Source organism: Ammospiza caudacuta, chromosome 5 (assembly GCF_027887145.1).
Source record: "Ammospiza caudacuta isolate bAmmCau1 chromosome 5, bAmmCau1.pri, whole genome shotgun sequence".
In the NCBI taxonomy this organism is placed as follows: Eukaryota; Metazoa; Chordata; class Aves; order Passeriformes; family Passerellidae; genus Ammospiza; species Ammospiza caudacuta.
The window spans coordinates 43,862,494-43,875,577 of record NC_080597.1 but is presented as its reverse complement, the minus strand read 5'-3'; the positions used below and the strand labels follow the sequence as shown (position 1 = coordinate 43,875,577).

The 13,084-nt window shown below is 40.5% G+C and overlaps 1 protein-coding gene across 1 annotated transcript; it reads right to left on the bottom strand.

Moving 5' to 3' along the window:
- Positions 1-10,417: 10,417 nt before the first annotated feature.
- Positions 10,418-13,084, bottom strand: IL22 (interleukin 22). The gene is made up of 5 exons (XM_058805997.1): positions 12,893-13,084; positions 12,051-12,116; positions 11,814-11,957; positions 11,547-11,612; positions 10,418-10,531 (listed from the first exon to the last, which is right to left on the bottom strand). Exons 1-5 carry the CDS (start codon positions 13,082-13,084, stop codon positions 10,418-10,420), a joined length of 582 nt encoding a protein of 193 aa, XP_058661980.1.

Sequence of the window (13,084 nt, the reverse complement as noted above, 5' to 3'; positions counted from 1 at the left end):
CCAGCAGATCCACAAATCCAATTCTCTCAGAAGTTTTTTACTCTATGCCTTACACAAACCTCATAAAAATTTTAAGGTATTAAGTAAAGCAGAAATCAGACTCAAACCCAGATGATGAAGACAAACTAAACCAAATCAACCCAAAACAAAACAACCCCAAACATCATAACAATTTTCCTTCATTTGCACTCCTTTGCACTTTATGTATAACAACTTCTGAGTAAACTTCAGATGTAAATTGCTATAAAACATGCTGTAAGTCCTCTGTCATTCTCAGGAGTAGTTCAGGTGGTGGATCTCCCTCTACTACTGGCCTGCTTCAGTGTTTCAGTTTGGTGACAGATGGCTGACAATTATCTGTCAAGCTGGTTTTTCTTCAGAAATACGATTGGAAGGTTCAGTACATTCAGTCTTTTCAGAGATAGAGTTTTTGAAACCACCAAGGTACTAGAACTGAAATTTTGCATTTGTGCACAGAAATAGACAACAAATAAAAAAAATAGTTTTCTAAGCAGTACCGGTTTTTATGGCAAACTGCTTCAGAAGAATGTTCAATGCTATCTGAGTAATAGTCAAGATACATCTCGAATGTCCAGTTACATAGCTAAAATTAGTAATCACTTTCTCGTTGGACAAGGAGTTGAATTTTATATAAAACCCTTATGCATATAGCCTTTACTAGTCACACACATGTAGTCTTGCATTTGAGAATAGAGATTATGAAAGAGATATGAAAAAATGTTTGAGCATCGTTCCCATCAACCAGTCAAGAGATCTCATTTAGCAACAATGATTCGATCCCCAAACTCTTTAGAAAACATTTGTTTGCCACCACAAAACTGACAGTAGGAAATCCCTGCACAGCAGTATTTCTGCAGAGTGTACAGATGTGCCAGCAATAACAGTTCAGCCTTCCCAGGTGGCTGATCCACACTCCTTGTCTTCTCTTGTGACATACAGGAGTGTTCAAAAGTCTGTGACCTGCTTTCTCTTATAATGTCATCATGGCATTAACAAAAGGCTGTACTAAAATTACAAAAGGAAAAAGCCAACCTCATGGAAACCTGGGTCTGGCTCTGGGGGAGGAGGATGTCCACAGCTGCTGGGTTGGTAGAAGTGTGTCAGTTTGCATGGCACAGATCTTATCCTGGAAAACTTGTCCTCCTTCTACTTTTGTGCACTATTTTTTTCAGTTTTCTCTCTCCCCACAATCTTTTTTAACCTTCATTCTTGCTTCTTTTTTCAAAATATTTTAAAGTTCTTTTTCCGCTCTGTTCTCTTAACCCAGGACACTCCTGAGTATCTTGGTAATACCAGGGCAGGCTGCCCACGCATCTCTCTGTGTGTTACACCCCCTGGGAGCTGGGCTGCAAGACTGGCATTGAATCTCTCTGCTGATGTGCCCATGCTAACGCCAGGCAATAAATTGAACCACAATATGAAAAATCACTTTCTATTTTTTTTTTCTTTTTTTTTTTTTTGCAAGAATAGTCCTTCATTAGAAAAAACAAAACCAACAAACAAAAAACCCTTATGTAGGAAATATTGCTTGCAATGAGAATACTTGCACTTCAGTAAAGAGGTGGAGTCATCCATTTGGTTTGCAGCTAAAGTTTTTCTACTTACTGAAAGCTGAATCCTAGCTTTAGCCAGGCAATTTTGAACAACAAAGAAAATCTCCAGCACACGAAAATGTAAAAAACTGGTCATGTCATCTCTCAGGTCAACTCTCTCACACGTGAGATTTGTTCCAAAATCCTGGCCACTGTTGGGCTCTCCCACAGGACATCTGCCACCTTGACTCCCCAGTGCAGGAGCACAGAACAAAAGCTAGAGAAGCAACAGTGCAGCAAGCAACAAAGTGATTTCCCTGAGGGATTTTCTGTTTGGGAGTGCTGTTCTCCTCCGGTGAACTTATACCCACAGGCAATAAATGTGCTTCCTTCTGTTGTCTTTCACTCAGAAGCATCCTTGATCCCCTCACTCAGAGATTGCTGCACGGGAGCCATCTCCCCCGCACCTTCGTGGCTTCAGACTTTCCACTTCCCACTGCCCATTTTCCTTCTTTGTGAAGTGCTGCTTCCAATGAACCCCATCAGTAGAGGCACATTTGGGGGAAATTTTACTTATTTAATTATCAGACATGGTCACATCTGGCACTTTTTGCTAGAAAATATATAGAAGACAAATAATGAATTGTTTGTGAGAAGTTCCAAAGCATGTAAAGTCCCATGGCACAGGTCATTAGAGAAGTACCTGATGGTGCTGTAAAAGAAGAGTTTCTTTTGCAGGATTTATAAAATAGAGACTGCAGTGTAAACACTCCTAAAAGTTATAGAAAAATAAAATATTGCAAAAAATTACTAGAAAAAAAAGAAAGAAAAATGCCACAGATGTCAAAATATCCATTGAAATTTTCACTTTAGATCAATAAACTTTTGATGATTTTTCCAATTAAAACAACAGAAAAACTTTATTTTAGAAACTTAAGAAATTTATTTTAGAAACCTAAGAAACTTTCTAAGAAAATTGAGTACAGGTTATATCTAATAACTTGCTGGTTTGGAGTTTCACTCTTTAGTCTGTTTCCAGGGTCTACTTTTTACTTAGTGTGTAGCACAGTATGTAAACACATGCACAACACTTTAAATTACAGAAATCTTTTAACAGATACTTTCTTTAAGAGTTTCTTGAACAAAAGAGAAATATTTAATCTCTTAATATTTAGTAGAGCTTTTAGAGAAGCCTTTTATGCAAAGTTAACAGACCTCAGCACTGACTTTGCAAACTCCCATACATCCAATTCATATTGTAACTGTGACAAAAGTTTAAATCATGTAATACTTGTAGGAGTAAAGCAAAATGAATTAGTAAGTCCTTAATGCACTCCATATGAAAACAGCAACTTTTAACTTTTTAAGCTATGATTTGCAGAGAACAATGAATGAACACTTTTTTGTTGTTTTTTTTTTTTTTTTTTTTAATGTAATATCAGTGCTGGGCTTACCAGCTTTTAAGTTTACAGAAGAAAATCACTCTTGTGTAGAAAAGCAGAAAAACATTTTTTAAATCAAGTTAAAATGACCCTTAAACTTAATAAAATCTTTAAAGATACGATTTGCTACAAAGAATAAAAACAAAAAAAAAATTCTTTGCCATAATTTTTCTGATTTTTTGTATTACTTAAATCAACAAAAAGAGGTTAATTCTATAGTTCACTGTGTGGGCTGGAAAAATCACATGGTAGCCTTGATTTTAATTACTTTTTTCCCATCAGTACAAATTTTCAGTACTTGTACTCATTTGTGATGAAGCTTTTATCAGTTCCAAATACACATGGGTTGGGAAAGGTTTCCTCAGATTTCCAGGTTTAGGTTAGATTATCTGAAAGCAAATTTTTACCCATGAGAATTCCTTTTCTTGAAAAAAAGCCATTTTTGTACCAAATTTTGCTTTGTTTAGCTCAGCAGCTCCATAAAAACCACATTTGTTGCCTTGATCTTCAGACAACATGATTCAAAACTCTCAGATAAGCCCTTCAAAGTATTCTAGGTCTGAAATGTTTGCCCAAACCTCTGAACACATAAAAGTTTATTTTTATCATTCTGTTGCTTTGGGAAAGCAAACATTTTATTTATGTGCTATTTATATGGCAAGGAACAGGAGGTAATTTATCAATCTCTCTTATCTCAGTTCTGATAATGAGGTTACAGTATAAGCCTAAGCCTGCCAGCCAAAACTTCATACTGCAGGTCTAAGAAATTTTCTGGTTTACTCTTCACCAGTGTAGCAAAAAATTAGTTGCTCCTGTCTTCCTATTTTCAGAGAAACATCACATATTCACCTCCCCTAAAAACATTCTCTCTTATTTATTCATTTCCAGTGACACTGGGTTACCAACAGAAAGTGAAGTCCATAACTGCAAGTACCAATGGAAAGCAGTTAGGAACTGAAAACTGAAATCTAATGCAGTTACATTCTTACTGCTAGAACATTTCCAAAGTAAAATGGCACAGAAAAAGCTTCTTCATTCTGGTTCTTTCACTTGCCCTCAGCTTGACCCATGAGCACCACACCACCCTGAAGCCCAAGCCTGGGATCTGCAAGGCCCAGCCACAGCCCCGAGGCTGCGTGCTGAGTCTGAGCTCGGTGTTGGGTCTGAGCTCATCACACATCACATATCACATATAACACGTCACATGTCACACGTCACACATCACACATCACATATAACACGTCACACGTCACATGTCACACATCACATGTCACACGTCACATGTCACACCACACACATCACACACATCACACGTCACACACCATACATCATATGTCACACATCACACGTCACATGCCACACGTCACACGCCACACATCACACATCACATCACACACCACGTACCACACACCAACACCACACACCGCACATCACACATCACACACATCACACGTCACACGTCACATGTCACATGTCACAGGTCACACCTCACACCCTCACACATCACACATCATCGTACATTACATGTCACACGCCACACGTCACACATCACATGTCACGCATCACATGTCACACGTCACATGTCACACGTCACATGTCACACGTCACATGTCACGTCACACACCACACATCACACATCACCCATCACACATGACACATGACACATCACACAGGGCTGATGGAGGCACCAGGCTCTCCGTGCCTGCCAGCCCTGCCGCTGACAGGGCGAGGGACGGGCTCTGCCCGTGGGCAGCAGCTCAGCTTTGCCAGCTGGCTTTCTGGCACCAAAGCTAGGGCAGATGACTCATATGGGGCTACTATCAAAATGAGGGGAATATGTGGTGCTTCAGCAATTTGCAGGATCAGAGTCTTGGTCACTGATTTGTTTCGAGTTCCCAGAAATCCAAGTCGGGTAAGAACTAAATCATTGGTAGATATTAAATGAGGGCACGGTGACAACACTGAGCAGCTCCCTGTTTTGGAGGCTACAAAACATGTGCATATGTGCATATCTCATGTGCAAGTAACTGTCCTGCATTTTCTGAGCCACACGTGGCTCCCATCAAGCCAAGATGCTTTCCTAAACTGAATTGAACCTCTATCACACAGAGGAGAAATGAACACAGTGTTGATGTTCACATTAATGACTACAAACCAGTCATATTTTTTGCCAAATGCTGCCCTTGACAAACAAGCACACTCCCTTTTTGAGCTGTCAAAGTAAAAATAAGCCCCAGAGCTGATAACATCCCCAAATCTGGTAATATCTACCTTAAATCTTAGTCACACCATTTATTAATTTATTTGGTCATAACATAAGAAAAATAGAGAATCTGGAATCTCTTTCCCTATTCAAAACTGTCAGGACTCACATTATAAAGGATAACTCCTGAAGGAGAAAAGCTGGTCAAACCAGAAACTTTACAGATGTTTTTGGTAAGAAGTAGGACAAGGTCTGAGTATTTTTAGACCAACAATAAATACAAGGTCACTGCAAAGACAAGTAGCATCTAAACTTTATTTTAGAACCTCTGCGTCCCAAACAAGTGCTAACACACTAGATTTTCACAAAAAAAAACTTTTATTAGAACAGTCCAAACCATCACTTCCATTATCTGTGTTGAAACCTTTCTTTTTAATTTTTTTTTTTTGGTAATAGAATTGACCCTATAAATACACAAACAAGTCTGATCTTACACACTTTGGAGTCAATAGGAGCTTACTTTCTCCCTTTTGTGGAGCAGGACCAGACACAGGATGAAATGATCCATTGGGGAGCTCTTACATCACAAGGCCTAATCAGAAAGTCAATCTTCATGATTGCACAGCTTTTAGACTTTACCACAGATGCATGATTGCCCCATTCTTTTCACTTCTTGAGGAACATCATCAATATTCTTTAAATGTGCAGTAGGAATCAGAAATCTTTCTTTTGGAAAAAACTGTAGAATAAAGAGAACTTTAAATTGGTGCAATTTTGCAGTTTTTGGAAACCAACATCACTTTGCATTCAGTCATTTGAAACTAGGGCTACAATTTCCAGGGGAAAAGCCTTACTGGTTCTTGAAGAAACAACCATAAAACAGTTTCAAATAAGCCAGTTAAATACATATTCATGAGTCTGCTTTTTTTTTTTAAATATTTTTATCCATGCTGCCCATAGCTGAAAATAAAACATTTTTTGTTTAGAAGATAGCCTTATTTTTTTAAATCAAACTTGGATAAGAAAAATGGCCAGATCCTGGAAATAATAAATGCTGTGCTTTAATCCTTCATACTGGAAAAATATTTACATTTGGGTCCCATGAGCTAGTTTGCTGAGGAGAAATGGTTCTTCCCAATATAATTTTTACTTTAATTTCTCCTTAGGGGAGGAAAGATGTAGGAATCTTTACTTTTCAAACCATTCATCATTGAATTCCAAATTAAACTATAGAAACTGATATATGTGCACTTGCCGGGGATTTGTAATATAAAGGTTAACAGAGAGAGTGATTTCTTAGACTTGAGAAGAAATCTTTTCACTTGCATTGCTGTTTAGCACTTTTGTTAGTGGTGAAGTACTTGCAGTTAATCTGATAATATCTGCAGTGTTAACCAATGCAAAAGGTGTCACAAATGGATATGTGCTATGAATCATATGCAGCCCCAGAAGTGCCACCAGCCTTGGCACAGTCTGTATTTAGTTACCTCACCCAAATCTGACTTTCTAACAAACATTCTTGAATGTTTGTTAGAAATAGAATCCTGGTCTGGATCCCCAGAGAGGTTGCATTACTTTCCATCTTAAATATGTTATTCTATGTAACTTTTTTTTTTTTTTTTTTTTTGATAGTGGCCTGCCAACAATACCCAGGGTCCCACAGAACTGCATTGCAGGTTTTTCCTTCTTTCTGTGGTCATTACCTTGACTGAAAAGTTTGTCAGGCATTTACTGCTGCTCACTGCAATCCATACCTCCTTCAGAGCAGCTAATTGTGTAGCTAAGCGTGCTTTAAAGCACAAGCTGACATAATCACATGCCACTGATTTATGAACAGGATAGCTTCAACATTTTGCACTGCCTAGAATATACTTCCAGTAGCAAATTGGAAATATCAACCTTGTATTATTCTAGGTCACTTGGGGAGTATATATTCACACATTGAATATCTAATCTCTTAAATGAGTAACACTCCAGGCAATACATTTAAGACATGTTTCTTAAACTGTCACCAATACTTACTCAGCAGGATGTGGAAACTTCTGTTCATGCTTTGGGTTCTTCTCTCTTCACTACATGACATTTCAGAAGCAGTTTTATAAATGTTTTACAATTATCTGTGTAGGGAAAAAAAAGCCTGTTCTGGTCACCTAATGTAAGAGAAGGGGAGGAAGAGTCGATGAAACGCTAATTTGACAGTAGAGTGGTCTGTGAATTTCTGCCCAGGAAGAGGTCCTGGAGCCCCTGTAGGGGAGGTGTCCTCAATGTGGAGCAGGTGCTTTCCCTAAGGGTGCTAGTCGAGGATCTCTGGGAATTCCAAACAGCTCGTGACTTGGAGGCAGAAAATGGAAATGAAAATAGGGCAACAGGAATTAGAATTGCATGAATAATGGAGTTTCTCTTTAGTGGCTCAACCACAAAATTAAGCCAAAATAATTCATTTTGTGTAGGCTCAAAGCACTTGTCCAACTCAAAATGAAACAGCTCATTTTGCTTACAAATCTCTTTTCAACCTTTGAAAGAAATGCACCTAAAACCAAAACACTAACTTTTTAGAAAATGTCAGAACAAAACATTTCAGCAAGATTTTCCCTTTTTGAGCTGGAACTATTAACTGGATTAAAACCCAGCTTGCCTGACTGAAACTACATTTTTATTTTCTTTTGGTCAATAATTGTTTGTCCCAGACATTTCCTCCATTTAAGGGAAACCTATTCGAACTTCTACTTCCTTTGTTCAAAACTGACCATCACCACCACCCTTCACACATCCTCAAGTCACACATACCCTGAAAGAAAATCTGAGAAGGAAATTCTACAAATTTTGCTGTGTGGCATTTCCAGGGCTCCAGCTCATGAGGTTTCTGTGGTACAGTCTTCCAACTGGTGGCTTTTAGGTTTGGAGAAGTTAATAATTAGTCAACTTCATTTTTATGCTTTTGTGGACAAATGGATTTTAATCTGCCCAGTGTGGAAAACTTGGGACTGATGTGACATTTCTGGGTAGGGTAACTTGGTAAGGACAGTGCAGAAGAGACCTAAAGGAATCAGAAGAAGGAAATAAGTTATTCATCCATTTGTGAAGTGATTTTATCAACAAGGAACAGCATGTATGTGGCTCATGGTCTGGTCTTTATCATTAAGGAAGAAAACAGGTACTTTTAGCGTAAATTATGTTATCCTGCCCAAAGCCCCAACCTTTATAAACTTCTAATGCAGACCAGGGAAATGACACCTGTATAATTCCTCTTCTCCTCCACTGACTGTAAAGGGAGACAGATGTAGTTCAAGAAGACACTGTGCATGTCAAAGGTCAGTGAAGTGAACTATTCATTTGGTGTTAACCTCCCTTCCTTTGCTGTCAGTTATCACAAGTTTGAATGATAAGAGAAAGGATGCTGGCCAATAGCTCTTGACAACACCATTCCATATCCCAGAAGAGAGGAAATATATACCAAACTGAATATGTAATAAAGGTTAAATCCCTGAAACTGTCATGCAGTACCAGATCCTGGCTGCCTGTCATTTATGGGCCACTTCTGCCTTGACTGTTACTAGGCATGTAAATCATGCCTTGTGATATGCAAATGAAAGTGTGGGGAAAAGTAAATCATGTTGAATGAATCTAGTTTGACATGTAACAGGCATCCATCACTCAAATGGATCAATATGCTGGTCTAATATGTGATTTCCCACAAGAAAGTGCTGTGATTTCAGTTCACATAAACTATGTTCAAAACAGGTAAGGATGGATGCTTTTAAATCCATCTTTAATTTGCTCTGGCTCAGGAGCAACACTTTTTAAATGTGGACATGATACTTGTTGCCCTGATGAATAAATGGTAAGGCCTCATTCAAGAAGACTTCAGCAGTTGCTGGAATCTGCTGTTACATATTTCTGATTATTTGGATGCTTTTCACCCCTTTAGCCTTGGTCCAATCACCAGTTTCCCTGGCTACACCAGAGCAACTCTTTTGTCTTTCCAGGAGACACTGCTCAAGGACATGACAGGATAAACACAACTAAACAGTGCTTCAGGGACTTGGGGGGTTTTTCTGCCTTGGAGTTTGTGTTGAGAATAGGCACCAAGCATTCTCTTCTGAAGGACTCTCAGATCCCTGATGCTGCAGAGCACTATTTGTGCTCAGTATGCTGTGGATGGGCAGTGGGAAGACAGAGCTCTGAGTTTTCATTAGCAGCTGCTGCCTGTTTGTGTCATCTGGCCCATGGGGACAGTTTGGGACTTTTCAGCAGCAGCAATTCAAGGGGGGATCTTGTCTCTGCGTGTACCGAGGCAGAACCAGTGAACCAAACCAATGGCTTTCAGGAGTGATGCTGTTTTTCCCACCATCCCCTACAAGAAAGGCTGACTGACATGCTGCCCACTGAGCCCTGGCCTGTGAGAAGCCAGAATTTCAGGCTTATGGTGAAGAAGCACAGCCCCAGGCAGCGCTTGCATCCTTCCTGGGCACAAGAGCACAGCCACTAGTCCAGCAGCTCCACAGGTGCAATGTGTGTCATCTCCCTTGCGTTTGAAAAAAAGACAAAAAGCTCTGCAAATGGCAATATTTGGGGACCAAAATATTTATTATAATAAATTAAAGCATTTATAAAACGTTCCATCTGCATATAAATATCACACAGGAGTGTAAATTTCTGGTAAAGCTTCATAAATACATTTCCTTGAATATTTTTCAATTAATCTATATAAATAAAAGTATTTTATAATTATTACCTTAAAATAAGTTACTGTTAAATACAAAAGACAAAAATTACTTCTGAAATACCAGCTTTTCAGGCAAAGGTCAGAAGGGGGCAACATATGCAAAAGAGATTTCCAGCTAGGAGGCTCAAAATATCCTGGCTAAAACATCACATCAAAACATCACGGCCTTAAACAGAGCTGATTCATAGGTGTCAAATTTCAGTGTGTAAAAGACAGAAATGGTTGCCTCGTTCCTGTGGGGACGAGGAGGACAGAACAGTGCTTTTGTAAATAACTAATGCCCTGCGTTGCAATCAAGAGGCAATGTCCTGGAGTTCTCATTTTCAAAGAAGGCAGCAATATCCATCCTGTCTCTGACCACTTAGTTTTCTAGTTTTGACACAAGTGAAACATATACTGCATCTGGGGGGAATGGACATAGTTGCAGCTAATCAATTTGAGTTATTGCAAGAGATCTGCAGAGACGTCTCTTCAAGCCTGGTCCAGAATTTTTTCAATTTTTCTTCTTGTTCCCTCCCTTCTTTGGGGCATCAGTACAGGCATTTTCCATGTAGTCAAACAGTAAATCCAGCTCTCCAATGGCTTTAGTCTTTCCATTTTCTCCCAACTAGAAAAGAGCAGAATGCAAATCTTAACAAATAGGTTTGGGGTTTTTTTGAAAATTGAAATTAGGATTGTCACAGAAACTGAATCAATAATTTACTTTCCTAATTTTCTTACACAGTTCTGCTAGTGTCATTTTATCATAAGATATAAATTAGTTTGTTCAAATCTAGACTAGCATACAAGTTTCCTGAAACCTAATTTTTTAAGGTTTAAATTCCCATAACATGTGCAGAGAGCTAACAGGACAAGTGAGGGAGGGCTAGAAGGGGAAGTACCATTAATCTCCTATTTCATGCCCTTGTAGGCTTCACGTCACAGAATCACAGAATCACAGAATTTTCAAGACTGGAAGAGACCTATAAGATCATCTAGTCCAGCCGATGTTCTAACTGTTCAGCTAGATCATGGCAGCAAGTGCCACATCCAGTCTTTTTTTAAATTCTTCAAGGGATGATGCCTCTACCACCTCACTGGGTAAATGATTCCAGTTTCTGACCACTCTTTCTGTGAAGTATTTCCTTCTTACTTCTAACTTACATCTAGCTTGACGCAACTTGAGACTGTGTCCTCTTGTTCTATCCGTTGTCGCCCGGAGAAAGAGGCCGACCCCCAGCTCACTACAGCCACCCTTCAGGAAGTTGTAGAGAGTGATGAGGTCACCCCTTAGTCTCCTTTTCTCCAGGCTGAACAACCCCAGCTCCCTCAGTCGCTCTTCATATGGCTTGTGTTCCAAGCCCCTTATTAGTTTCGTTGCTCTCCTCTGGACACGCTCAAGTAACTCAACGTCCCTCTTAAAGTGAGGGGCCCAGAACTGGATACAGTACTCCAAGTGAGGCCTCACCAGTGCCGAGTACAGGGGAAGAATGACCTCTCTGCTCCTGCTGGCCATACCATTTCTGATACTGGCCAGGACGTCCTAAATAATCTCGAGTTTGTTTCATAATTAGGTCAGCCTTAATCCAGCTAAAGGACTGGTATTTGAAACAGCTTTTTCTAAATGTCTGGGGAAAATGTACCTGTTCCATTTTGTTCTTCATTTGTTCCAGGTTCTTTTCAATGTGGTCTCTCTTTCCTGAGAATTGCTAAAAGAAAGGAAACATCAGACATAAGATGGACAGATATATGCAGTGAGGTACTATTTTTTTTTCACACCTTTCTATTAACTCTGACTTTCATATCTTTGATCTGAGGTTTCCTTTCATATCACTGCCTTTTGCCACTGCTTGTAGCATTCTGAGATTTAGGAGCAGCAATGAGAGGGAGAGAAACGCAGTGTTACTCACACAGCTGCTGAGCTCTGAGGTCAGGGATGCCAAGAACTGTGCCACCTCCTCAACATAAGGGTACTGGCTCTTGACTTCAGTGAGGAGAACATCTTTTACTATGAGCTCCACAACCTTCTTCATCACGTAGCAGCGGTTGTTTTCCTATGTATGAAAGTAAAGCAATGTTAAATCAAGGCAAGAGATCGTAAGTGCTGCAGAGGGATGCAAAGAGCAGACTCCTCATGTAAGGCTTACCCTGATGTTAGCAAAGAGCTGCTGCCCAATCAATCTGTTGTCCGTGTCCTTGTCTGAGGCGCTGGCCTGAGAGGAAAAATGAAGAGTCAGGTGGTGTTGGGAACCTTACTTAAAAATTAGTAATAAACCCAGAAGTTTTCATCAGCAATGAAAGTGCAGGTGAAATGAGGGAATGGACCCCACAGTCTGTTACAGGTAGATAAGCTTGGACATCGTGTCTGTTTCTCCTCTCAGCTGGGTGAGATTCAAGGTCAGTATCAGAGGAAAATAAATAAGCTGAGGTCTGAACTCGTATCCCCCAGTTGAAAGTCAGAAGTCATCGTGGTTATGGTGACTAAACCAGATACTGCAGGTGGCCGACCTCACAGTGGCCCACAGTGCTGCAGGGAGGTGCTCGGTGGTGTGCACCCAGGGACACCCACCCACGGCAAAAGCAGCCAGGAAACCTGCCCAGCAGAGCACTGTAGGACACCAGAGCATCTGCTTGGCTGTGACTGGAGTCATGGACAGGCCCAGCTCCAAATGGCCTGAGCACACTCAGAAATTTAATGTCATATTTCACAATTTACTCACTTTGGCAGCAGCTGCTTGACAAGAAGCAGCTGTGCTGTTCCAGGGGCTGCCTTTCCCTTGGGGAGCAGCAGGAGGAGAGGCAGCAGCTTCCCCTGGCTGCACAGCCAGCAGGCAATAGACCTGCTCCAGACACCCAACCTCTGCCTTAACTGCAAATCCACTTCTTTTTATCAGGGGAGAGAGGGAGGAATGCCAAAGGCTAGAAGTCACAGCACCAAGAGAGGAGTAGGTCCCCAGACCCCACCATGAAGAGCACACAATGACTGTACCGTTTTGGCCAAGGTGTAGGTGCGATTCCTGATGTAGGGCTGCTGGAAGTGGATCTTCCTGAGCCTGCAGGCATGATGGGCACCGGGAGCCCCTTTCAGAGGCAGAGAGATGGTGAGAAGAGGGAGGCAGCAACAGCAGCAGAAGAGAAGCCATCCTGGGAAGCTGCTGGCCGAGGTGTGCAGGGAGGCCAT